Source organism: Ascoidea rubescens (assembly GCF_001661345.1).
Source record: "Ascoidea rubescens DSM 1968 unplaced genomic scaffold ASCRUscaffold_1, whole genome shotgun sequence".
NCBI lineage: Eukaryota > Fungi > Ascomycota > Saccharomycetes > Ascoideales > Ascoideaceae > Ascoidea > Ascoidea rubescens.
Window position 1 is genome coordinate 747,818 of NW_017962913.1, and position 27,994 is coordinate 775,811.

The window sequence follows — 27,994 nt, forward strand, 5'->3', positions numbered from 1 at the left end:
CTATAAAGAGGTAAAGAGGTAAAGAGTAAAGAGGTAAATAGATGAATCATAATAAGAAACTTTGGCTCTTGATTAAATCAATCAATTGATAACAATTATGGGATTTATTTTTCAATTTCAAATTGATTCTGGTTTTGATTTTTGCCCTTTTGAATAAACTTAGGCATTTTCAACAATTGTACGTTGTATTTCCTGGATGTTTGCACCGACTACAGTTTTAATGAGCTTGCCATCTTTGAAGAATTTCAAAGTTGGCATTGCAGTGATATCTTGGTCATGAGAAACATCGGGAACAGCATCAACATCGACTTTATAAAAGGAGACTCCAGTGTGTTTTTCAGATAATTTTTCCAAGATTGGAGCAATCATTTTGCATGGACCACACCAAGTAGCAAAAAAATCAACAACAACCAATTTTTCAGATTTAATTGCAGCCTCGAAATCTGTCTTTGAAGTAAGAGTTTGAACCATTGTAATTGAGTTATCTGGGGCTTCTGGAGAAGGATTGGCAGAGACAGTGAAGTATTTGTAAAGACCAACAAGAACTCTGGCTAGTACGTAGTAGGCAATAAATCGTGCAAGCAAGTAGAGGATGGCCATTCAAAAAGAGAAAAAAACTGGAAGGTGCAAAAGCAGAGCGATGAGAGGTTTATATATGTGAGGTGGAAGAAATTACTAAGCGATGAGACAACCCTCAAACCAGCATCGTGGGATGGAAACCGTCTTTTAGGCCTGTTTTTAAGCCCGTGACCAGAGCCTGTTTCATGGCTCCACCAACACCATTAATAAGCCGGGCTATTACTGCGTCCAGACCCACGGCAGCCCGCTGCACGTGGTATTGCATTGTTCGTCGGTCAGTTTGCAACTCAAACGCCGATTACGACCCGGTTGGATACCGCCGGATTCACTCGCAGGGTAATGTCGCTGTAGTGCACGTGACCTGATTAGAATCAGAATTCGTTTATTGGCTGATTTGTGCTTCTTCTGCTTCTTCTGCTGCCACCCCAGAGCTGCCCACCACCAACACCGCCATGAGTGAACTCCAAGCTTCCAGAGAACATCCTCTCATTGACTCAGACCCCTCCTTCAGACGTGTGGTCACCTACATGAGGCCCAGCGACTATGGAGTGTGGGCTGCTGCCACTGCTGCCTTTCCTGCCATCTTCATCTTGATGGAAAAGCTCGAGCCGGCCAACGGTGTGCGTTTTACCAAACCCTCTGGCTCTTTCCTCAGAATCTCTACTTTTTTGGGCTTTGGTTGTGGTTTTCTTTTTGCCTACTCTCTTTCCACCAACAGATTTTGGGGCATCACCGAGAATTCAAGAGAAATGGCCTTTTACCAAACTGAAGTGAAAAACAACATCAAATTGGGCTTGCCTCCTCAAGGTAAAACCGAACTAAGTCCCTGGATGAAAGACGTTGCCGTAAGAAACTCAACAAACTCACAGTTGGGTTTGCACATTGCTCCAATCTTCAATTTCACCAACCATGGATTAGGCAGATATGCTGAAGTTAAGCTCGATGATGACGAAAAATAGTCAATTCTGTGCGAGACTATCTTTTTACCACTAATGACTTACTTGCCTATATTTCTGTTTTTTTCTTCAAAGAATTCCTTTCAATCTAATTTTCATTGCTTATTTTCATTATTTAAAAATTACATTCAATTAAATTCAATTAAATATTCTATTTTATTCTATTCTATTTTATGTTATTTATCAAAATTAATCTACCTCTATAAATACATAAATACAAATCACGTATTCATATACCATCAAGGTAATCGTCACTTGATAAAATAGTTTTTTTGTTCCTGTCATTGATATTATCAGTAAATTTGTTGGATATAATATCATAGCCCTCAAAATTAGTTTTTTTTCTATTTCTAATTTTATGTTTATTCATATATCTAGTAATATCAAAAGAGTTTTCTTTTTCATTCACCAATGTAGTCTCTTCATCATCAAACATTTCAATATTATTGTCATTATCACTATCACTATCACTATCACTATCATTATCATTATCATTATCATGATTATGATCATATTCAATTTGTTTAGAGTCACTAAAATTTAATATTCGATTCGATTTATCATTATTCATATCATAACCATTATTGTTGATTTTATCTTCAATATGGTTTTTTCCATTTTGCTGATTATCAATTGAGTATAGATGATCAGGCAATTCATAAAAACATAAACTCGATAAATTATTACTAATACACGATAAACATACTGGTTTCAATTTATCACAAGCTCTTTTTTTTTTAATGCAGTTAAAACATTTTAATCGACGTCTTTTAACTTTTGGAATTAAATATGCTGTCTTTCTTGGTGTACATATTATACTATTTTTCTTTTTTGACAAAATTTCTTTTATATTTTGAGTTTTTTTTCTAGTGTTAATATTATTATTATTATTATTATTATTATTATTATTATTATCCGAAGAAAATTTAGTTATTGATCTACTAGTTGATGATGCTGAGTTCAATGTGCTTCTACATCTATCAGAATTTATAATATTATTTGATGATATGGAGGCATTTGGAATTTCAAATTTGGGTTTATAATCGTCGATATTAATATCAGTTTTGTAATTTTTTCTAGTCATTGGTTTTCTTTTTTTTTGTTTAAAAATTCTATTATTATCAATTAAAATATTATGATTATCTGCATTGATATTATTGATATTATTAACATTATTAACATTATTAACATTATTAACATTATTAAAATCATCACTATTATTAAGATTATTATTAAGATTATTAAGATTCGAAACATCAATTTTGATTGAATTATTAATATTTTTAATCAAATCATCTTGAAATTTTAATAAATCCGAATTGAGTTTAACTGATAAAGAACTGGTAATTTTATCAATAATTATATCATTATTTGAGGATATGATTTTGTTAAAATTTTTCTCAAAATTAATCAAATTATTATCAAAATAGGTTATTTGATTTTTAAAATGTTTGTTCAAGTTTTTATTTAAATTTTTATTGATTTTATCAGCTATATCATTTAGATTTAGATTTATATTAGAAGAATTATTGGAATTATTACTGTCAAGAAAAGTCGATAAATTATTTAATGAATTATCAAAATTAATTAAAAATTTATTTATCAATTGGTTATTAATCAAGTTCAATAAATCATTTTTAAATAAATTGATTATTTTCTTCAAATTGATTGATTCCAACTCTAATTTATTTGACCATTTAATTAAGTTTGAAGTTGAGTTTTTCAGTAATAGATTATTTGAATCAAATAATTCATCGTGAAACTTAAATTCCTCAATTGAATTGACTGAATTGATGGAAGATGCCGATAATGGACGATTGAAATTAAGATTGTTGAAATTATTAGAGCTATTTATTGCTGGAACGATTGTCTTAACTGTGGATTTGGTTGGGCTCGAACTTAAATCTGTTTGGCTATAATCATCGGATTTCCTATTATTATCAATGCTGTCAATATTATTATTGTAATAATTACCATTTGCGATGTTTTGATAATTCTTATATCTAGTGAGATTAGAATTGGCTGGTTTTGAAGAAGACTTGAATGTCGAATTAAGCGCCGAAGCTGAGGTTGAAACGGTTTCTGATTTCTTCAAGCGAATGGAATTTGATATATCGTTATGGAAACAATCGTCAAAATTCATTCTTTCTAGGTATCAATTTTTGCAGAAACAAAAAAAACACAGGTCTGAAAACCGACAATGGTTAGACTCATTTTCGTCAATAAAGGGATTCCAACGAGGTATTTATATCATTCAAACACAGCTATTTCAGACACCATCCAGCTCAGGAGAAACGATTATATCTGCTTTTCAACAGACCACATCCAAGAATCCCAAAAAGGATACAACATCACCAATGTCGTAATTCTTCACGTGCATGTTACCCGTTCACTGTTCATCTTCACGCAGCTTGCACGCACTTCACACGTCAGCCCCACGCGTGGCTTTTTCCCCGAACCGCCGGCCATTGCCCGGCCGTTGTCCGAAGCTGCTGCAAAAACCCGGAGTTGTGCTGGGTCTTAAATATTATCTTCGATTTATTGGACAATTGCATCTCTCTTTTGATACAATACCAATATATATCTTTCCCTAGATCTTTGTTTCTTTCCTGCTCTTCTTACTCTACAATCTTACCTTCAATTCTACTCAACTATCTACAATATTTTCACTACAATGGCTGTTCAAGACGTTTTATCAAGAAAATCTGGTGTCATCGTTGGTGATGATGTTCGTGCCTTATTCGATTATGCCCAAAAAAAGGGTTTCGCTATTCCTGCCATCAACGTAACTTCATCCTCGACTGTTGTTGCTGCTTTGGAAGCTGCCAAAGACAACAATTCTCCAATCATCTTACAAACCTCTCAAGGTGGTGCTGCTTACTTTGCTGGTAAGGGTGTTTCCAACAAGGACCAATTTGCTTCCATTCAAGGTTCCATTGCTGCTGCTCACTATATCAGATCAATTGCTCCTGCTTATGGCATTCCAGTCATCTTACACACAGACCACTGTGCTAAAAAATTATTGCAATGGTACGACGGCATGTTAGAAGCCGATGAAGATTACTTTAAGAAAACTGGTGAGCCCTTATGGTCTTCCCACATGTTGGATTTATCTGCTGAAAACGATGATGAAAACATTTCAACCTGTGTCAAATATTTCAAAAGAATGTCTAAAATGAACCAATGGTTGGAAATGGAAATTGGTATTACTGGTGGTGAAGAAGATGGTGTTGATAACGAAAACGCTGATAAGGATTCTTTGTACACCTCTCCAGAGACTGTATTTGCTGTTCACGAAGCCTTAGCCCCAATCTCTCCAAACTTCTCAATTGCTGCTGCTTTCGGTAACGTTCATGGTGTTTACAAACCAGGTAACGTTGTCCTCACTCCTTCAATCTTAGGCGACCATCAAGCTTTCGCTAAATCAAAGATCAACTCACCTAGCACTCACCCATTATACTTGGTCTTCCATGGTGGTTCAGGTTCAACTCAATCCGAATTCGATACTGCCATCAAGAATGGTGTTGTGAAAGTCAATCTTGATACAGATTGTCAATATGCCTACTTAACTGGTATCAGAGACTACGTCTTAAACAAACAACCTTACATCTCTTCTATGGTTGGTAATCCAGAAGGTGATGATAAACCAAATAAAAAATACTTTGATCCTAGAGTTTGGGTAAGAGAAGGTGAAAAGACCATGTCAAAAAGAATTGCTGAAGCTTTGTCTGTTTTCCACACCAAAGATCAATTATAATTTCTAGATCAATGCTCTTTTAAGTATATAATCATATACGACCGAAATATCATAATATAAATATAATAATATTCTACAATTTGACAACTTCTCCTTTGTCTATCTTGTTTTTTTCTTTTAAAAATATCCCACATATATTATAAATTCTTTAAATATACATAAAAGAGTATATGGACAAATTTTATGTAAAAGATTATATAATCAAACAATAAACAGTAATAAATAAGTAATAAATAAATAATAAAGTAATAAAATAAATAAATAAATAATAAATAAAATAAATAAAATAGAGTTGAAATATAATAAAATAAGATGAATCAAATAAAGTAAAAGTAAAATAAAATAAAATAAAATAAAGTGAAAGTAAAAATAATAATTAAAATTTTTTCTTTTTGGTTTTTAAACTTTTTCTTTTTTAATACATGAATAATAAATTATATTTATAAAAAAAAACAATCCTTTTTAAAACTTACACTAATATCATAATAATTCAAAAGTTATCTTGGAAAATCAATTTAGCAAATAAATAACATCAAAAATATTTTAAATTCAATATGTTCATAAAATTGAATATTAAAAGCATTTTATAGAAATGAAAAAGATAAAAATTAATAAAAAAAAAAAAATCATAATTATCAATCCTTTTTCAAAATCTTTTAGTACCAATTACCTCCAACTTGTCTTGAATAATCACCAGGATAACCACTAAACCCATATGGCAATTGCTGTCCCATAATCATTGGTTGTTGCAGTTGCAGTTGTTGCAGTTGTTGTTGTTGCAGTTGCTGTTGTTGCAGTTGTTGTTGTTGTTGCTGTTGTTGATGGTTATTATGTTGACTAGAACTATGGTTGTTTCCATGATTGTTATGATGGTTGTAAAATTGACCTTGAGTGTGATTGCCTTGGTTATTTGATTGATTATTTTGGCTGGATCCTTGATTGCCCGCATTTGCTCCAACATTGGATTGATTATTATTTGATGCTCCATTATTTCCAGTAGTATCAACTGTGGATTGTTGTCCGTTAGTTGGATCTTGGGATGGTCCATTGGAATAATAGTTATTATACATTTTTGGTTGTGGTTGATTATGTTGACCATAATGATGACCATAATTTGATTGTGGTGGTTGAGCAAAATAATTTTGATATTGATAATAATAATATGGAATTTGGAAATATGGTTGGTTGGAGTATGGTGCTGGCGCATTGCTGGCAGGATTTGGTTGTCCAGTTGGTGGAACATTGGTAGCAATTGGAGATGCAGTGACATCTGAGACTGGAACTGTGCTTATTGGCATACCTGGAACTTGAGGTGGAATTCCATAGGGAGCTGGTTGATCATAAGCACCAGAAACGCTAGTACCGCTAGAAGTTGTGCCATTATTTCTAATATTATCTCTTAAGGAAGTAGTGCTAGTAACAACTGGAGAAGGTTGAGAATTTAAAGCCAAGCTATTAAAATTGGAACGATCATATGAATAATCGACATTTGGATACGTGAAACCGGGAACATGAGATTGATAATTATAGTAGTTATCAAATTGTTTAGGTTGTTGGACTTGGGATTGAGGTTGGGATTGTGGTTGTGGTTGGGATTGGAATTGGTTTTGATTTTGGTTTTGATTTTGGTTTTGGTTTTGGTTTTGGTTTTGGTTTTGATTTTGACCTTGAGAAGGATAATAATTATTATAAGAACGTTGAGATTGTTGGTTGTACAAATATGGACGTTGTTGTTGTTGCTGTTGTTGTTGTTGATGAATTGGTTGATTTCTACTTTGTGATTGAGTTTGTTGGTTTTGTTGATTTTGCTGTTGATGTTGTTGTTGTTGTTGTTGAGAATTGTTTTGTGATTGAGCGTTATTTTGAGGTTGAACAATTGATTGTTGAGATTGGGATACAGATTGATTATTTTGTTGGGTTGCTTGAGTGTTTGCAGATGATTGTTTTTCGTCATCAACATTGAGGGAACCAAAAGTAATACCTACAGAATTGACTTGAGAAGCAACATTTGGTAAAACAACAGGGGCGTCTTGGTTCAATCTCCGTGAGAAACGTAGAGACTGAGTTTTAACCTGTTGGATTGGTTGTATTTGTTGAACAGGTTGAACAGATTGAGTCTGGGATGGAACTTGAACTTGGGGAACAGTATGAGAGGAAATATTAGTAGCATCTGGAATAGAGGATTGGATAGTAGGAGCGGTATTAGCATTAACGTTAACATTAGTATTAGCAGCAGTAGTGTTATTATTTACAGGAACGGGTTGTGAGTTTTGAATTGAGATAGAAGCAGTTACAGGTTCAGAAATGTTAACGATATTTGAGGAAGCAGTTGATTTTAAAGAATTATCAATTACAGAAGCAAGAGCATCAGTTGATTGAATAACTTGTTCAACAATTTTTGCGACTTCTTTACTTGCAGAAATTTCAGGTTGATCATCGGCGTAATCTATGATATCTTCGATTATTGATTCTTGAGCCTTTTCAATAGCCTTTTCGATTTCGTTGTCATCTTCATTTAATTGATCATCGATGATCTTGGTGAGAGGAATTTGAGCTTTTTCATTTTCAAGATTTTCGTCATCAGTTTTAATAACATCATTGAGAATCTCAGAATGGTCAGAGATTGAGATATCATTGACCAAATCAGTGTTAATTAAATCATTAATAACATTTTTGATGTCATTCTCGATTGTCGAATCGTTGGTAGTCACTGGAATTTCATTTTTAGCGTCATCAGCAACAGCGGTAGTTATCTTTTCTGTTATAATTTCCTGAATGTCAGAAGTGGTAGTAGTTGTGGTGGTAGTTGAGAATGTAGCATCGGTAGAAGTGGCGCTTGATTGATCATTGGTTATGGTGGAAGTAGAAGCAGCAGCAGCGGCGTCAGTAGTGGTGGTTGTGATAATAGTTGTAGTAGAAACAGTAGTATCGGGTGCTGGAGCATCGTGTTTTAGTATAGCTTTTGGTTTTGTGAGGATTTTCTTAACAGGAGGTTTTGGAGCAACGACAGAAGCCCAAGTCTTTTTTAGTAATACGGGAGTTGAGCTTGGTTTTAGTGTTGGTTTTTTGGGTTGTTTGTCAGATTGTTTTTCGGATTGTGGTTGATCCTTTTCGGAAGATTGAGGTTTGGATTTAAGTTGTGGTATTTGTACTTCGGAATCTTGAGATTTTAAGCCGTTATTCGAGCCTGATTTTTGTTCTGATTCGTTTGAGGGAGAATCTGATTGTTGAGATTCTTTTTGTTTTTCCAGTTTTTGTTGTTGTTGTTGTTGTTGTTCCTTTGATGGTATATCCTTTTTTTGTATTGATTTGTTTGCAAGAGATTTTTGGGGAACGGATTTTGAGATTTTTTTATCTGATTTGGATAAAGCAGCAGCCCAAGAATTTTTAGGAGGGGACTGTTGTGGTATTTGAGGAGCGACAGAAGGTGTAGTAGACGATGAAGCAGAAACAGAAGCAGAAGCAGCAGATTGGGATTGACCTTTGTTTGTTTTCCTATTGAAAGTCTTTGATTTATTATGAAATTTTTCATTTGTCTTAAAACGAGGTTTTTCGGAGTAGGTATTATTAGCGTTGCTATTTGAAGTATTATTGGAGGTGGAGTGGTGGTGATGGTCGTTTGAAGAGGAACCATTAGATTGGTGATGAGAAGCGTGTTTTGAGTCTTGGATAGAGGATATATCAGTGCTATTATTGTTCGAGTTGTTAATTGAGTCTTGAGAGGAGGATTGATCGTCTTTGATGTGTTTTTTTTCCTTGGAGGGTTTTTTAACCTCGTCCCACTTTTTGATTTTACCTATAACAATCAAGTTTGCAGTTTCTGTGAGGTTGTTTGAAGTTTCAGCTAAAGCATCTAACAAGTCGTCATTTGACCAATCGGGGAACATTTCAGTTAAGTAATCCAAATTTTGTTTAGTTTGCAAATCCAATTTATTTGAGGAGGAAGAGGAGGAGGAGAAGGAGGATTTGTATTTGTTGCTGTAGGAATATTTTGAGTAGTTCGAGTAGGTTGAGTGGTTTTGGTGGGAATGATTAGAATAACTGTTTGTGCTACTAATAATCGTAGAACCGTCAAGATTACTGCTATCATTATTATTCAAGTTTGGGCTATTTGTGTTATTGGTGTTGTTGTTGTTGGTGTTGTTGTTGAAACGCTTTGAGTGGTTTCTGAAAGCACCTCTAGACCTCCTTGGCCTAGAAGTTGATTGAATTTGCTCAGACATTGGTGTGCTGAAATTGGTTTGTGAGAGGTATATATATAGGATTTATTAAAACAGGCAGGATTTTTCTTTTTGAGGAGAAGAAAAGGAGAAGATTGTATTTTAATAAATTGAAAGAGAGTTAGGGAAAAGAAGTTGATAAGTGAAAGAACAAATAGAAAGAGTACTGATATGGGAACAATTAAAATTTGAAAATGTTGTTGAGAACGAAAAGAAAAATCTCAAAAGGTGGAAAAAGGAAAGAGAAAAGACGACGGAGTTGCCCGGCCGCAGCATCATGCGGACAGCGCATTGAAAGTGACAGATCGGGTAATGGAACTGCATGTGACCACGGAGAGGAACACCAAAGCGGTGGCAATTCAGGAGAGAAAGAGAGAAACGAGAAAAAGCAGCCGAATCAGAAGTAAAGAAAACACAAATTACGAAATATACTAATAATACTAAACATACTAAATACTAAATACTAAATAAATACTAAAATAAAAATCAAGAATAAAATAAAATAAAATACTAAAAACAACAGGCAGTAACAAAAAGAGTAAAGGAAGTTTATTTTACATAGTAAAGTCAGCTAGTGGACGCTTTCTCTCAAACCAATTAATTAGCAATATAAAGATATTAAAATAAAAGAAACAAAATCTGAGGAACAGTTACAATTTCATATCAATTGACCAAGCACTCGACTACTCGTTTTGTCTTTGATTATAGGCTAACTTTTCTTGTTCGTATCTCTTCTTATCGGTTTCGGCTTTGGCGTCATATGGAGCTCTTTCTTCTTGGGTCAAGGCCTTCCATCTTTCACCCAATACTTTACCAACTTGGCCAAAGGCAATACCTGGGCTCTCTGCTCGGACAATGTCACGATTTTCGTTAGCAAAAAACATGTAGGCAGATAGAGATCTCTTAGGAGCATTTGGGTCTTTCTTCTTTCTGGAGGACTTGGAACGACGAGTTCTGTGATGAGTTTCACCGTCAGCAGCCATTTTTCAGATTGTTATGAGGGATGTGGTGACAAGCAAGTAGGAATCGAAGGGATCAGATGCAATTGACACTAACGCTGGCAGGCACAAGTACTGGAATAGACGCAACTCAATTGATAGATGTTAGTAAAATTCAAGTGAAGGAGGTGAAGCAATGGAGGCAAACAGCACTGAAATATCTCCATCTCCATCACCATCACTGGGCCTTTCGTGTCGCCAGGGACACTCCTCTTCTGCTGCGCACACCTGCCCCATCAGCACACCCGTTTTGGACTACTCCCACCGCCCGCTACAGGTCAGCGCCAGACCTCTCTGCTCTTGCTACCTGTGCTGCTGCTGTTGCTGCTTCTGACTCTTCAGCGACTCAATGCTGGGCCAATCTGCTTCTGATGCGACGTGCTGGCTGTGGGTGTGTTCTGGAAACGTGTGGATTGGATTTTGCTGGTTATGGCAGAACTAATCTTGCGTTGATATGATAGTGTGATATAATTGATTTGATTTGATTTATGTTACAATGATTGAATTTATTTTATTCTCAATCAAAGTAATGTCGGACTGTTTGACACTCTTATATTTCATTGTATTGTTTTTTGATTTGTGTATAAGTAGATAGAGAAGACTATGGTGATGGCTTGAGTGAAATTTATTTAAGTAGCAGTCAAATTTTAAAATTATATTTCAAGACCGCTTGCCGCTTTGGTTAATATATGATACATACAAATTTTTTAAATAGAGTGAAATTTGTTATAGTAATACTAATAGTATAGGAACAGTATAGTAATACCAGTGTTATATTAATATAAAGAAACTAGTAGTAATACAATACAATATATAGCAAAATATAATCAAATCCTTTAACTATGTGTGGTTTTATAGTGGGAGAAAAAAAAGTGAGGCAATTCTGGGAATTCCAATTGTGTTTATCAAAAATTAGCTTGGCCAAAAACAAAAAAGCATGACTGGCCCGCCAAGCCGCACGCTTTCTTCTTGCGCATGGTTGCGGCGTATATGCAGTTTTCCGCAGCAGTCCCCGACCCAGCCTGTTTCCCTGCTATTGATCTGTCCCGCTAACGCAGGTCTACTCACAAAACGCGCTTTTCCCTCTCTTCTGCGTTTTTCTCCCAACTTCCATGTGCTGCTAAAGTTCAGCTCCTTCTTCCTGGTTTGCTAACCTGGTTCCCGAACCACACCTTTCGTTTTGATACTACAAACATATTTGCTTATTCCTTTGATTCTTTGCTTATATTCTTATAAAGCTTACTTATAAACCAAATTACATGGAAATTATTTCTCTAATATAAGAGAAAGTGAATAACTGTTCCTTATTTGCCCAATTGCAAGACAACTTCAGCCTTTTAATAATCTATAATTTCTATAATTCAAACAAAATAATTGCGTTTTGCTCTAATCAATTTTGTTTTTCCGATTTCCATTAAATCCATTTCAACAACATATACACAATTAAAATTTAGACAAGTTTTCTGTTTTTCCTTCTCTTTCTTCCTCTTTCTTTCTTCAGACCTTTTGTCTAAACCCCTTGAATTTCGTCCAACCCCGTACAGCATTAACTAATCATTGTAACAGCTCATCGTATTACATGTACTACATGTACTACACGTACTACACGTACCGTTCGCATTTGTATCCCCCGGTCAGTAGAACGGCGACCATCCAACGTAAATTACGGCCAAATTATTGACATCCGTTGCTTCTTGAATCAATTCAGAAACTACTGCTTCATTACTAAGTCCATCAGCAACCAATTTTTGCTGCACTGCTCCCAATGCCTTTTCTGTCCCACTGAACTTATCATTATCATCCTCTTTAATTATCTCTTGTCGAATTGTAATATCTGATAGCTTTTGCAATTTAAGCTTTTTCAATGGTGTAACAACAAACGAATATAATGGATCCCATTTCAACACTTCTAACATTGTACTGATTTTTGCTTTATTATTCCTTAACACTTTAAAACAACATTCACTGTTCTTCTTAAACATTCCTTCTCCACTGATTCCAAATCCATCAACAATATCTCTTGTCAATCGAAATGGAACTGTTTCTGGTATCGGTAACAGCTTACCTTGATCAAATGCCACCCCTAAATCAATATGAATTGGCTCTCCAAATTCATTGATCAATATATTATTACAGTGCCGGTCTCCCAACCCCAACACATGCCCAACAATAGATGAACTGGCTGTCCCACAACAATACGAAATTTTCGACTCAAACCAACTATTACTATCCAAATATTTATCCATGAAATAATACCGGAAAACTGGTTGAATCTTATCGCAAATTCTCTTATACTCACTTATCCTTATCTCCTTCGTCTTATTCTGTGCTTTCAGCATAATACCTTTCGCATCACTATAACTCATCTCATCATGCTTCAAGTGATACGGATACACTATATCAATAAATGATATCGTATTACAAACAAACTCAATGATTCCACCACTATTCCCTATCGGAACAACTTTATACGTTCTCAACTTTAACTTTCTCTTTCGTGTTTCCTTATCTGCCTGGAAAAATCTATTGCACTTTTCAAATACCTGCTCCATAATCGCATCCTGTCTCAAATCATCTCCTCCTCCTTTAAATATCGTTTTATACTCTTTGCCTCCATCTACTCTAACATTCGCTATCTTTGGTCGACTGATTCCTGATGAAGGAATCACAATCTCATTATCCACTTTCCGAATTTTCGCAACTTTTCTATAATCTCCTTCTTTATTAATATCAATTTTAGTAGTAGCTAACGGAACATTCAATTTGTTCAAATACTCTTCGCTCCATTGAAACCCACATTTTAAATTCCTCAATTTAATACTCTTAACATTTGCTTTAAATTTCTCGCTCGCCAACGCTAAAGAATTGAAGCAAAATTGAGTAACTGGTGCCAAGTATTCATCATCAAATTTCTTATCAAGTTTTAAGCTTTGATACAACTTTTTACCTGCGTCCATTCGAAATTTAAAATTATTATCAAACTCCCGTTTTTGAATCAATAAACTGCAAAGAAGATATAATGAATGATATGGATGCTTGTGACAGATATTAAATAAAATATCTTGTAAAACTTCTTGGAATTTATCCTTTTCATTATGCAATTTCGATAATAATTGATTCACCCAAGGAATCAATTTATAGTAATTAAACGACTCACAACTTTTAATAAAATCCATTACTCCTCTTTGAATACCCTCATCTTTACAAAATTCAAAAAATAATGAACAAAACCTATCAAGATCAATATCATCATTTCTTGGATCATCATAATTAACTAAAAGCATATAAAAATAAACAGAATGTTTTATCAAATTACGTTTGGTCTTTTTCAAATTATTCAACTGAATCAAATCAGATTTATATTTATTTCTCAACTTGTTTTTCATATCTTCTAATTTTTTTTCTTCTGCTTTACTTTGTTTATCTTTTTTTTCATTTTTTATTAAAAAAACCTCGCACTCATTATATTCTTCCAATGCTATCTCGTACCTTGAAATCTCTTCTTTCAAAAACAACGATTGCCAGTTTTTATCACAAAATTGAGCAAAAATATGATACGCTTGAAATATTGATTCATATACAATATGTTCTTTTGAAAATGATAAAATATATTTTTCAAAAATATTCGATGTTGCTGCTTGTCTAGATTCTGATAACCACTTTACCAATTTAGCACCAATAACAGTCTTTGGCGTGTTTAATTGTTTAATTGATACAGTATCTTCATTATCCGAATAATTTTTATACAACTCTTCCAACATTGATATGGCAATTGAATTTTCATTTTGTGTCCAAAGAGTCGATGCAACTTCAACATTTGCCGTTTCAAAAATTTTATTTTGAATTTTTGCCAATTGGTTTTCCTTGCCTTTTTGTGTTAACAATAACGATAGCTTATTCTTCACAATATTTTGAATAATAAATACGTTATTGATTGATTTTTGACTTTCATTATTCAACCTTGCAAGTTTTCCAAATCTTATCAACTCATTTAACATTCCAAGCATTGAATTACTTGGGCATAAACTGACATTATTAATTAAAGAAAAACAGGTCTTTCGTGACAATATAATATCATCATAGTCTGAAAAGTCGTTCTTCTTAAACCAAAATGTACTATCTTCATAATTTTGAATTGACTTAACAAAATTTTTGTCTGTTAAATTATATACATCCTCAATATTAACTATTATTGAAGCTGTTTTCATAAACCTTGATATTTGTTTTTGTTTCATTTTCAAAAAATTCTTGTTAAAAAATGAATTTCTGGTCAATTCAAATAATGAATCTGCAAAAACGTTTTCAACGTTAACAAATTTAAGGGTTTTATAAATAATTTCCTGACTTTTATCAATTTTGACATCAAAGTCACCAATTGGCAAATCCCATTGATTTAGTTTCCATGCCACTTCATACCTATCCGATTGATTCTTACCTATTTGTTCATCTATAATCATTGATAAGTTGTTCATTCCAAAAGATTTTACTGAATTAATTAAAGCGTCTTGCTCACCAAATGAGGATAGATCAGCTTCATACAATGCACTATTAAACATAACTTTTTTAAAAGATTCACTACCTTTATTTATCATGTTTATTGCAAAGTCTAATGTTGGTGTCACTGGTAATCCGTATACTAAATCACTATACAAATCACTAGGAGTGATATTATTATAAATATCCTTTAGTAGTTTATATTGGTACTTATTTTCAGTTTTATCCGAGTGAAATTCCTCAAACAACAATAAAGATGTTTTTGCTTCTCCTATAAAATGAGCATTTTGAATAAATTCAATGCAATTGATATTATCTATTGATTTGAAAAAATATTTGGATTTATTTTTCAACCTTCTAATCTTGAAATATAGCACCAAAGAAAATTTTATTATATCCTTATTTTTCTTTATATTTAGAAGCTTTTTAAATAAATCATTAACATTTAATGAACCTTCCTCTTTATAGATTGTAATATAGTACATAATTAACTCAGGCATTATTTGCAATATTAAATTTGGAGCAGATTTTAAAAAACATAAAGCCGACATTTGAGGGAAATAAGAAGAAATACAATTCAAATAATAAAAAAATAGGTCAAAAATCCAAGTATTAAATATAAAATTCTTCTCACTAGATTCCAAACAAGAAAAAATATCATCAAATTCTAAATTCAGGCCAGTTGGAAAATCCAAATTCAAATCTCCAACAAGAAATTGAAGGGTATCATATTCAATTGGAAAAGTAGACAACGGAATTTGAATTGACAAATCGTTAAAATATTGCTTGATTTTGTTAAATTCAAATAAAAAATATCCTAAAATCCCTTCTATAATGCTTGAAATTTTAGAAATTTTATTTTCGCTGTAATAATTTAGAATTTTTTGCAAGATACTGTCCATGAATGATTTATGGGAATCAAATTTAACGCTATCACTTTCTTTGCCATAATAATAAGGAATTTCTCCATTTTGTGTATAATAATATCCAAAGTATTTTCCAATATAGACCAAAAACTTTTTGCTATCTTTATCAACATATTTGAAGATTTTGTAGAGTCTATCGATCAAATCTTTTTTGTATTTATGAGTTAGTCCAAGTTCTGGAAAGTTTAGTTCAAATTCAAATTCAAATAAAAGTGAGATTAACTTAACCAAATTCAAATTTTCAAAATCGTCATAATTGCTTAGTGAATCCTCTATATCGAGTAAGCTAATATTTGACTTCGAGTTGGATATTACTGAAATCGAAGCTTGAAAGCATTTAAATAAAACATCTGTTTTATCAAAATCATGATCTAAAAAAGTTTCAATAAAGTTTCTTGTTTGAAATTTAATTTCTTCTTCCATTTTTGATTTCTTTTTTAGACTCATCAACTCAACTAATATGCATAAGAAATAATTATCCGGATTTTCAATCGTTAAAACACCTTTATTGATATTTAAAACAACTGACAATATGCTGTCTACTTCTTGGGCTAGTTCCTTCTCGCTTAAATAAGCACTTAAATTCTCAGTAATAAGTTTCAACAAAAAAGATTCTCTAAAACCTTCTGGGTCCATCAATATTATGTATTTCAACTTTCTTATAAAAAGAATTTTTTGATGGACTTTAGTACTATCTTGTATCCATGTAATTATGTTTCGACATAGAAAAAAAAATAGGGATGATTTAAATATTTTAGATGAATTAGATAGATTTAAAAGTTCTTTGATTATCCCCAAACCCTTTTCACCATTGATCTTTATAAACAACCCAGTATTAATTTTTAATGAATCTGAATTAAAAAGAGCCTTTAAATAACTACCTGCTTTTTGAAATGTTGCTGAGTTAAGTAATTTATTTTCATCTGATAAGTCAATAAATCTTATAATATTGAGAATAATCAATGATATTTTGGATTTTAATAAATTTGAAAACTGTTTGTCTCCAATTTTGTCAGACAATATATCATATATTTTATTTCCATGCCCACCTAGAGTAAATGCAAGAGAAATTGACAAAGGCAAACTGTCAGAAACCAATGAATTTACCCCCAATTTTAATGTGCTTGATATTTCATTCAAAAATTTATCCTCTTCATCAGAAATTTCTTTATTATAATTTTGGCTTGAAATATTTACAGCTATAAGCTGTTTGTAGTTATGAGAAAAAAATGCTTCGTTAGATTTGTAACCAAAATTCTCAAAAGGAAATTCACTTAAATTGAAATAATTATTCCAGAACTTGAAAAGATCCAATCTATACAACAAAAACAACTCATTCAAGTTAATTTTCTGATGTTGACAAATAATTTTAAAAGAAGCTTTGATATAAGATGATAAAAATCCAATTTTAGAATACTCTGTAATATTATACAAACTTGATGTTAAGCAACTTTCAGAAGCCAGTGAAATTATGCTAAAAAAATAACAAAAAAACGGATGATCAGAATTTGAAGTTTGGAAATTTTTAAAAATTTGATTATAAAATTTAATTTGAAAACTTGTTTTGGAAACTTGAAAAAGTGTCAAAAGAGAGCCTATGGATTTAAATTTAACAAAATTAGATGCACATTTATGAGTAGAAACAACAAGTTCTTGTAAATTCAAGCTTAAATTAGTTTCTGAATGATTATTCGAGATAATTAACAATTGAATCAACAAAACTAGATAATTCTTAATCAATTCATCCACTATAAAGACATCTTTTTTATATAAAGCAATAAAATACGTGACCATGTCTATACAATCTTTTTTCAGAGAGTTTTCCGACCAAACTTGAGTACAGGAAACAATAAAACTTAAAAATTTTATAATAGTTTCAATAGAAAAAGTCTTATAATCTTTCAGTAATAATTTATCACCTAGTAACCTAATTAGTCGACTTAGATTTTTTTGCGAAATTTTCTTTTTAACATGATCAGACCTTTCTAAAAACTGTATTAAAATTGGAGAAATGGATAAAAAACTCTTTGGTTCAAGATTTTCGACATAATCAATAATGTTATCCAAAACTTCGTTAATATCAGGCGATTTTAAAAGTGATTGAGTAGTTGAAAACAAAACAGTTTTCGCTAAAAAAAATTCGAAATTCATTTGATTGTTGTCTTCACTTTCACATTCTTTACTTGAGTTGTAAGAAAAACTTAAAGAAGAGTTTGTCCCAGATCTTCGAATTGATCCAAATTCATCGCTCACTGTTATTGAATTTGAGTCTTTTTCATTTGAAATAAAACCATGACTACTTGATTGTTCTCGGATTTCGTTTTTTTCAAATTTCTCAATCAAATGCTCATGAGGAAAGTACTCTAAAATAAACATAAGAATGCTCTTCCTAATGTTATCTTTAAATTTTAAATTAAGATTCAAGTTGAAAATAGACTTGAAAACTTTATATATTTCATTGAAACTATTTTCTTGAATGCTAAGAAACTCCTGCTCATAAAAAACTGAGATTTTGTATCTTAATGATTCACAGTAACTTTTCAATTGATTATTATTATTTAAAACATAATTTATGTTAAGTAATTGAATTGACCATTTAAATAGATTTTGGAAAATAGGACTGTTTCCATTTTTATTAAAACTTATAGAATTGCCAAAATTCATAGTAGAATCCAATATTTTAAAAAATTTAATAAAAAAATTTCCTAAAGTTTCTTTGATTTTATTGCCTGAGAATATCAAAGGTTTGACATATATTTCTTTTATAACCTCATTAGTAGCTGAATTTCTTAATAAAAAAAAATTTCTTAAATTTTTTGAAGAATTCCAGAGGTCTTCAATTTGATCAATATAATTTTTTTTGTATGGTTTCCAATACTGAAATATAGAGTTAAATCTTATGTAATCATTACTGCAAATCCAAATAAAGAATTTGTCAAAGAAAGAAATTTCATTTATATTTGTAGATTCATCTATATCTTTCATGTAATTCTCTGTTTTAATGAGGAACCAGTCAATCATTTTTTCTGTTTTTGATAACGAGGCAAATAAATTATTTTGATTGAAAAAAAATTTTAAAGCATAAATCCAAAATATTAGAGAATGATTATTTAAGTGAGTGGGACCATTTGTCTCTGATATATCAAAAATAGACTCCATTGCTTGATATATATATTTATCATTATATAATTTGGAAAAATGACCAATATTTTCAGAATTTTCGCCGATTGTATTATTTTGAGACAAGCTGTCTTGAGTTGAACTTTGATAATCACAAATAGTAATTTCTTGGATGGAATTATTATAGAATGAATTATCATAATTTGAATTCTTGTGAAGCGAGTTTTCTTCAGAAAAGTTTTGATAAAACAAGTTATCTTGTATGCTATAAAAGGAACTATCTTGGAAAGACTCATGTTTATTTTTAAAATTTGAGAATGAACCATTTGGATTTTTAATCATAAAAGGATTGATTGCAAAATGATTAAAAATAGATATTGCTAGAGAGCAAAAAATAGACAGACTAGAATCTTTCAAACATATTTTTAATAATTGAATTAGTGTTTCATGTGAAATTGTATTTTGGTCAATAACCAATTTTGCTAATAAAAATAGCCAATTAATTAAAAATTCATTGCTGACATTTTTAAAAACCAAATTAATTAAATTCGGATCTTTTTTGTCAGAGAATATAAATAATTGTAAAACAATAACTTGAAAATCAGAGGAGGAATTAAATAGATCGATTAGAAAATCCAGCCAGTTATCGTTATAATCTAAGCATGATTTGAGAACTTCCCTATAATCAAAATTGTTGATCTTTTGTCTCTTTGTGTTATGGCTACTATTTGTGGAATTATGTAACAGAAGTATAGTACTATCGGACAATTTTAAAGAGTTGTTATTATCTGAGTTATTTGATACGTCAATTGAGATGGTGCTTAATTTGGAAAGAGTGAGCTGTATATAATCTTTTATTAAAAAATAAGATGTGGTCACATTCAAAAATATGGATCTAAGTAACCAAGCCCTTTGCGAATTTAAGGAATTATTAGGGAGATATATGAAATCGGATGCAAACCAACATTCATTGTTAATTTTATCATTGTCGTTATAAAGGTATAAATCGTGATATTGGATTGAATTGAAGTCTAACGATAAAACGTCAAGCTTACTATTTTTGATTGAAGAAAGAAAGTTTATTAGTATAGTTTTTAAAGAGGATGATAAATCTTTTAAATACTCTAAATATTGAGTGTTTTTTTTAGTGTCTGTATTACTATTATTATTATTATTATCCTTGTTATCTTCATCATCAATGAATAAAACATTAAGATTTATTAAATTTATTAAAGAGGATAAAAAAGGTTGAGAGAACTTTAAAAAAATCAACAATTGATCAAATAAAGAGGGATAATTAGTGAAGATTTGAACTAAATTGAAATTCGAAATCAATATTAAAAATTTGGGTAGTATTAATTTATAATAGTTTAAAATGAAACTTGAGTTATCAACGGATGATAATAAAATTTTATTGATAATTTTAAAAACTAGTGTCATGTTCATTGACTCTTTCCTGAACTGATTTATATATCTTAAAATTAGTTGAATAATAGAGTAGTGATCGATTGATGATGAATATACTATTAGGTTATAAATAGAGTCTAAAAGCTCGTTGTTTAACTTGTCATTATCAAAGATCTTCTCATACCGATTATCCTTCCGATTTTTATCACTGTTGGCACTTTTATTGAAATTGTGAGCACTGAATATAGAAATTGAGAGCGATAGAAAACAGTTGAAATCCTTTACTGAATATAAATAATTACCAAAAAGACTGCTTAGTAAATTTAGTACTCTCGCCAAATCAATTGAGATTGGATAGAAAATCAAACCCAGATCAAAGGCTAAGCTATTAACTCTTGTTAAAATCGTTGAGATGGTTTTCAATTTTAGTAGGTTTTTTTTCTTTGTAAGCAACAAATAGAGTAGACTGGAAGACTTGATTAGTCTGGACTCAATATTTCTCAAGGACAAGCTTTTGTATAACAAGGAGTGTTTTTCTGTTTCTGATAAGTTCAACAAAGCATCAATCAAATTCACAGTTGATTTATAGTTTAGGTTGTGCACGAAAACCAATGAATTGAGCAACTCCTCGAGACTAGCAAGACCATCGGTTCTGTCTTTGATCTTTGTGGAGACAAGCAACGCCGATATTTTAGCCGACTCTTTGATAGACGACACATTCATTGTAGCAGCAGCGCTGAGGTGTTCCAGCAGCTGGCTCTGGTAACGCTATTATATTGTCTTTCGCTTTGGGAAACAACGAGGTTTTCCAGCTGAAAAACCAGCACATGACACATGCACTGCATGCGTGAGAGAGCGTGTGATTGTGAATACACCACACTGCATTGGAATGCAGTACGCACGGAACTTTTCTGCCCGCGGAGTTTGCGTGGAAAAGCGCTGTTTCCCGCCCGCGCTCTTTGGTGAAGCGAGCAAAATCACTCACTCCAACATTGTTCTCTGCCCATCAAGCAAATGAGTCTGGTAAGTGTTATCTTTTGTTGTCTTGAGGGTTATAGTCTAGAAGAACCGAGACCTAGCCAGTTTTCTTTCGTGAGCTGTTTTCTTTTCCTTTCATTTGAGTTCTTTTGAACGCTGCTCTGCTTGTGATTGTTTCACTCTCCTGTTGGTTTGTGGGTTATTGAGGGTAAATCTGTATTGTGATGAGAATTGGTCGCTTTAGGAAACTTGGTTGAGCTAATTTTTGGCTGGATGGACAAATATATTGCTGGAACTGATAAACATGGAAGATAAACAAAAAGAAAGGCTGCTATGTGGGAATGGAATTGGGCGTGGAAATGGATAACTGTGCGAACATTTGTAATTGAATGCTCCGAATTCGTTACTCGACAAAGATGGTTCTCCATATTCTTTGAATGCTATATATACTCCAGATATTCCCTAATGATTCCCATCTTATTTTTCATATTATTTTTCTTTTAATTAATTCAAAGATAAACTCATCAACGACATTTGTGTTATCCTATTCCCTATACCTCATCCACATTTAATAGAAATAAGCACATATTTCTATATTTCCTAATATCACCTTCTCATTATCTTTGGATATATTTTTATCTCAATTCTTTTTTTATTTTTATTTTTATTTTTATTTTTATTTTTATTTTTATTTTTATTTTTATTTTTGTTTTAATTTTTTAATTGTTAATTGTTAATTGTTAATTGTTAATTGTTAATCGGTAATTGGTAATTGGTAATTTTAAAATTTCTAATTGCTGCTTGTTTAATTCATTGTTATTCCACTTTTTACCCTTCTATTAATTATTTAGTTTTCCAGAATGCCAAACTATAACCAACATCATCACGATGATGATGATGAATCAATCTATTCTAATGATTCAAATGATGTTAAACCTTTTGATCCTACTTTTGATCAATCTCAATCAAATAAACCAACCACAACCCAAAATATTGTCTCAAAGATGTTAACAAATCTTTCTTCAAAATCAAAGAAATCAGTTGCCTTTTCAAAAAACATCGATGATATTGAAACTCAAAACAATGATGATTTATTATCAAACCATTTATCAAACATCTTATCAAATCCCCAAGCTATTGATATGATTCAATCCTTAGCAAGAACTCTTTCAAGAAGAACTAAAGTTCAAATGGATCATTTTGAGATTAATGATGACGATTTTGATTTAAAATTATTATTGAATTATTTAAACGCAAAATCTTTGGAACAAGGAATTGAAAGTTCTTCTGCAGGTATTGCTTTCAAAGATTTAACCGCTGTTGGTGTTGATGTATCAGCAGCCTATGCTTCATCTGTTGAAGAAATGCTTAGAGGTTTCTTTAAATGGCCTTTGAAGTTCTTCAAAAGTGATTCTACACCTATTAGACAAATTATTAGAAATTTCACTGGCGTTATTGAAGCAGGTGAAATGTGTTTCGTTGTCGGTAGACCTGGTGCAGGTTGTTCATCTCTTTTAAAATGTTGTTCAGGTGAAACCGCTGATTTTGTTGAAGTTACAGGTGATTTTTCTTACGATGGTTTATCTCAAAAGGAAATGATGGATAATTACAAAGGTTACATTATTTATAATCCAGAATTAGACTTCCATTTTCCTTTAATTACTGTCAAAGAGACAGTCGATTTTGCTTTGAAAACTAAAACACCAGCAAAAAGAATTGACGGTATCTCTAGATCTGAATATATCAACAATATGAGAGATTTATGGTGTACTGTTTTCGGTTTAAGACACACTTATTCTACAAACGTTGGAAATGATTTCGTTAGAGGTGTCTCTGGTGGTGAAAGAAAGAGAGTTAGTATTGTTGAAGCCTTGGCTTGTAATGCTTCCATTTATTCCTGGGATAATGCTACTAGAGGTTTAGATGCCTCAACTGCCTTAGAGTTTACTCAAGCTATTCGTGCTGCAACTAATCTTTTAAACAATTCTGCTTTAGTTGCAATCTACCAAGCCGGTGAAAACATTTATCAATTGTTTGATAAAGTTACTGTTCTTTATTTGGGAAAACAAATTTATTTTGGTCCTGCTGGTGAAGCTCGTGCTTATTTCGAAAAAATGGGTTGGTATAAACCTGATCGTATGACTACTCCTGAGTTCTTAACCTCTATTACTGATCCAAATGGAAGATTTCCAAAACCTGGATACGAGAACACAATCCCAAAAACAGCCGATGAATTTGAACAATATTGGTTAAATTCCTCTGAATATCAAAATTGTTTAGCCGAATATGATCAATATATTGTTGATCATCCTGCTGATGACACAAGACAAAGATTAGCTTTAGCTACTACTCAAAGAAAACAAAAGTTTCAAAGAAAGCAATCTCAATTTGTGGTCACTTACTTTTCTCAATTATTCTATTTAATTCAAAGAGGTTTCCAAAGAGCTAAGGGTGATTTAACTTACCAAGTTATTTATCTTTCTTCTTTCTTAACTAAAGGTCTTATTGTTGGTTCTATGTTTTATAAAATCCCTTCTGGAACAGATGGTGTTTATTCTAGAGGAGGTCTTTTGTTTTATTGTTTATTGTTCTGTGCTTTAACTTCTCTTGCTGAAATTGCTCATTCTTTTGAACATAGACCCATTGTTGTAAAACAAAAAACATATTCAATGTATCATCTTTCCGCCGAGGCTTTGCAAGAAATCGTCACTGAAATTCCTATTAAATTTATTGGTGTGATTATTCTCTGCTTGACATCATATTGGATGCCTCATTTAAAACATGAAGCCGGTGCCTTTTTCCAATATATGCTATTTTTATTGTTGATTCAACAATGTATGTCTTTTATCTTTAAGTTTGTTGCAACAATTACCAAAGATGGTGGTACTGCTCATGCTATTGCAGGTTTATGGATTTTAATGTTATCTGTTTATACTGGCTTTATTATTCCTTTGCCCAAAATGCATCATTGGATAAAATGGATCAACTGGTTAAACCCAATGAGATATACTTATGAACAATTGTTAGCCGTTGAATTTCATGGAAAGAAAATGGCTTGTGATAACTTGATTCCTTCTGGTAATGGTTATGAAAATGTTTCTATTGTCAACCAAATCTGTTCCGTTGCTGGTTCTATTGCCGGTCAAGATTGGGTTTCAGGTGATTCTTATATTACCTCAAAGTTTAGATACCATTATTCTCACGTTTGGAGAAACTTTGGTATTAATATTGCTTGGACCGTTGCATTTATTATATTAAATGTTCTTTTCTCTGAGTTTATGAAAAATGTTGAAGGAGGTGGTGATATGTTGTTGTATAAAAGAGGCCATTTGCCAAAAGATGCTTCCGAAGCTATTGATGGAAAGGTTGCTTCAAGAGAAGAAATGATGGTAGCTCTTAATGGTCCCAATGTTGATTTGAAAAAAGTTATTGCTGTAAAAGATGTTTTTTCATGGCAAAATCTAAACTACACTATTCCTTATGATGGAGCAACAAGAAAATTATTAGATAACATCCAAGGTTATGTTAAACCAGGTACTATGACTGCTTTAATGGGTGAATCAGGGGCAGGTAAAACTACTCTATTAAATACTCTTGCTCAAAGAATTAACTTTGGTGTTATTACCGGTGACATGCTAGTTAATGGTAGACCAATTGACTCTTCATTTAAAAGAAGAACAGGTTATGTTCAACAACAAGATTTGCATTTATCAGAATACTCTGTCAGGGAATCTCTTAGATTTGCAGCTGATTTACGTCAACCTAAAGACGTTCCTCAATCAGAGAAATATGAATATGTTGAAAAAATTATTGATTTATTGGGTATGCAAAACTACGCTGAAGCTGTTGTTGGTAAAATAGGTAGAGGTTTGAATGTTGAGCAAAGAAAAAAACTTTCTATTGGTGTTGAATTAGTTGCCAAACCTTCATTGTTACTTTTCCTTGATGAACCAACCTCTGGTTTGGACTCGCAGTCTGCCTGGTCAATTATTCAATTTTTAAGGGCTCTTGCTGATTCTGGACAAGCTATATTGTGTACCATTCATCAACCTTCTGCTACTTTATTTGAAGTTTTTGATAGATTATTATTGTTAAAAAAGGGGGGTAAAACAGTGTACTTTGGTGACATTGGTGAAAATTCATCTTCTTTATTAAACTACTTTGAAAGACAATCTGGTGTTAAGTGTGGAAAGTCTGAAAATCCAGCTGAATATATTCTTAATCGTATTGGTGCTGGTGCCACTGCCTCTGCATCCTCTGACTGGCACGATTTGTGGATACAATCGCCTGAATACGCTAGTACCACTCGAGAAATTGCCTTGTTACATCAAGAGTTGCCTAAAAAACCAATGCCTGAAAATTCTGATGTTTTAAAGTCAAGATTTGCTACTTCATATAATAAACAAATGTGGTGTGTTCTTAAAAGGACTTTTATTCAATTCTGGAGATCACCAGTTTATATCAGAGCTAAATTTCTTGAATGTCTTTTATGTGCTTTATTTGTTGGTTTCTCATTTGTTGGTTTAAATCACTCTATTTCTGCTGCTAATGGAGCCATTTCTTCTGTTTTCATGGTTCTTTTAATTTCATTAGCTATGATTAACCAATTGCACGTTTTTGCATACGATACAAGAGAGTTATTTGAAGTTAGAGAAGCAGCTTCCAATACTTTCCATTGGTCTTGTTTGTTATTGTCTCATACATTTGTGGAAATTTTCTGGAGTACAATATGTGAATTCCTTTGTTTCTTGTGTTTTTGGTTCCCTGCTAGACAAAGTGGATGGAGCGTTACAACTGGTTATTTCTTCTTGGTTTATGTTATTATGTTTCCAATTTATTTCTGCTCTTATGGTTTGTGGGTTTTATACTTTTCACCAAATGTTCCATCCGCCTCCATGATTAATTCCAACTTATTTGCTTCTATGTTGTTATTTAATGGTATTTTGCAACCGGCTCAATTTATGCCAGGATTCTGGACTTTTATGTACAAAGTTTCTCCATATACCTATTTTGTTCAATCATTTGTTGCTCCATTGGTTCACAACAGACCAATTCATTGTTCTAAAGATGAATATTTGGTTTTTGATCCTCCAGAAAATCAATCCTGTGGCGAATTTATGTCAACTTATATTGAGGATAATGGGGGTTACATGGAAGATGCTGATGCTAGTTCAAGCTGTCATTACTGTGAATTTACTACTCAAGAAGAAGTAGTTGGTCAGTTTAATATCAAATGGTCTTACAGGTGGAGAAACTTTGGGTTCTTTTTTGTTTACATCATCTTCAATTTTGCTGCTATGTTGATTTGTTATTATTACATGAGAGTAAAAGTCTGGTCCTTTAAATCTATTTTAGATTTCAAGAGCTGGTTCAATGGCCCAAGAAAAGAAAGACATGAACCAGAAACCAACATTTTTGCTGAGAAAGCTGGTGATGATAATTTTATTAAACCAAAGAAAGAAAATTAGATTAATTCTACGATATTCTGTTGTCATATCAAATACATATTCTTTTTAAAAATATTCTTAATAACTAATATTCAACTACATCTTTTTATATTCCTAATTAAAAATTAATAGATTTTTGTTTTTTATACTATTTGCATTTGTTTTATATATCTTGAAATAAGAGATAGGTATCTAAACGTATTAAATATTCTTACAATAAATATTTCTAAATATTTTGGTTTTGAAAACCAAAAGAACGAGAAACAAAATGTTGGCTCTTATACCTCATGCATTGTATGGAAACTTAAAAGTGGGCATATAAACCGATGTTAAGAGAAAAAGTAGTTTGACCTTCTTTCACTATTATTTATCAAGTTTCTGATAATGTATGTACAGTTATATCAAGTTGTAAATCTTCCCAGCTCTTTTTGATCAACTAACAGCAAATTAACCTCTCAATTCAAAAGGTCGAGTATTATAAAAGTACGTATAGTTAAGATAGTCTTTTGTCAAGCATCTTGTAAACTCATTTACTAACCTTTCGCTCATCACTCTAGTTATCAATACAAGGAATACGATCTTTTGATCCTTCTCAAAAAGAAACGATTGAATTTGGCTTGCCATTGACTCTTATTGTTGGGCAAAATGGTTCTGGTAAAACCACAATAATTGAGTGTTTGAAATATGCCACCACTGGAAATCTACCTCCAAATAGTAAAGGTGGTGCTTTTATTCACGATCCAAGAATCACTGGCGACAAAGAAATCAAAGCTCAAATCAAATTAGCTTTTAATAATGCAAATGGTATCTCAATGATTTGCACAAGATCAATGCAGTTAATTTTGAAAAAGACTACTCAAACATTCAAGACATTGGAGGGCATATTGGTTGCTTTGAATAGAGGTGAGAGAACAACAATATCTACTCGATGTGCTGAACTAGATTCTCAGATTTCGTTATATCTAGGTGTTTCTAAGGCTATTTTGGAGTATGTTATTTTTTGCCATCAAGATGATAGTTTATGGCCATTATCCGAACCTTCGATTTTGAAAAAAAGATTTGATGAAATATTTGAAGCTTTGAAATTTACCAAAGCTCTAGATAACTTAAAG

General features: G+C 32.0%; 8 protein-coding genes across 8 annotated transcripts; 3 read left to right on the top strand and 5 right to left on the bottom strand.

The window, feature by feature from the left end:
- Positions 1–159: 159 nt before the first annotated feature.
- ASCRUDRAFT_30291 (thioredoxin family protein) lies at positions 160–471 on the bottom strand (the record flags this gene model as incomplete). The annotated part of the gene is made up of 1 exon (XM_020190174.1): positions 160–471. One exon carries the CDS (start codon positions 469–471, stop codon positions 160–162), a length of 312 nt encoding a protein of 103 aa, XP_020049848.1.
- A 560-nt stretch (positions 472–1,031) lies between these two features.
- ASCRUDRAFT_67634 (uncharacterized protein) lies at positions 1,032–1,538 on the top strand (the record flags this gene model as incomplete). The annotated part of the gene is made up of 1 exon (XM_020191414.1): positions 1,032–1,538. The coding sequence occupies one exon, from the start codon at positions 1,032–1,034 to the stop codon at positions 1,536–1,538; it is 507 nt and encodes a 168-aa protein (XP_020049849.1).
- Positions 1,539–1,764: 226 nt separating this feature from the next.
- Positions 1,765–3,678, bottom strand: ASCRUDRAFT_67635 (Zn(II)2Cys6 transcription factor domain-containing protein; the record flags this gene model as incomplete). The annotated part of the gene is made up of 1 exon (XM_020191415.1): positions 1,765–3,678. One exon carries the CDS (start codon positions 3,676–3,678, stop codon positions 1,765–1,767), a length of 1,914 nt encoding a protein of 637 aa, XP_020049850.1.
- A 412-nt stretch (positions 3,679–4,090) lies between these two features.
- On the top strand, positions 4,091–5,575 carry ASCRUDRAFT_40942 (class II fructose-bisphosphate aldolase). The gene has a single exon (XM_020191025.1). The coding sequence runs from the start codon at positions 4,210–4,212 to the stop codon at positions 5,290–5,292; it is 1,083 nt and encodes a 360-aa protein (XP_020049851.1). The 5' UTR covers positions 4,091–4,209; the 3' UTR covers positions 5,293–5,575.
- Positions 5,576–5,756: 181 nt separating this feature from the next.
- On the bottom strand, positions 5,757–9,656 carry ASCRUDRAFT_73376 (uncharacterized protein). Its single transcript, XM_020192258.1, has one exon. The coding sequence runs from the start codon at positions 9,513–9,515 to the stop codon at positions 5,949–5,951; it is 3,567 nt and encodes a 1,188-aa protein (XP_020049852.1). The 5' UTR covers positions 9,516–9,656; the 3' UTR covers positions 5,757–5,948.
- Positions 9,657–10,195: 539 nt separating this feature from the next.
- On the bottom strand, positions 10,196–10,495 carry ASCRUDRAFT_30876 (non-histone chromosomal protein 6; the record flags this gene model as incomplete). The annotated part of the gene is made up of 1 exon (XM_020190228.1): positions 10,196–10,495. The coding sequence occupies one exon, from the start codon at positions 10,493–10,495 to the stop codon at positions 10,196–10,198; it is 300 nt and encodes a 99-aa protein (XP_020049853.1).
- A 1,649-nt stretch (positions 10,496–12,144) lies between these two features.
- On the bottom strand, positions 12,145–13,062 carry TEL1 (DNA-binding protein kinase TEL1; the record flags this gene model as incomplete). Its single annotated transcript, XM_020190242.1, has 1 exon — positions 12,145–13,062. The coding sequence occupies one exon, from the start codon at positions 13,060–13,062 to the stop codon at positions 12,145–12,147; it is 918 nt and encodes a 305-aa protein (XP_020049854.1).
- A 9,091-nt stretch (positions 13,063–22,153) lies between these two features.
- ASCRUDRAFT_73378 (plasma membrane ATP-binding cassette transporter) lies at positions 22,154–26,993 on the top strand. The gene has a single exon (XM_020192259.1). The coding sequence runs from the start codon at positions 22,296–22,298 to the stop codon at positions 26,901–26,903; it is 4,608 nt and encodes a 1,535-aa protein (XP_020049855.1). The 5' UTR covers positions 22,154–22,295; the 3' UTR covers positions 26,904–26,993.
- The last annotated feature ends 1,001 nt before the right edge of the window (positions 26,994–27,994 follow it).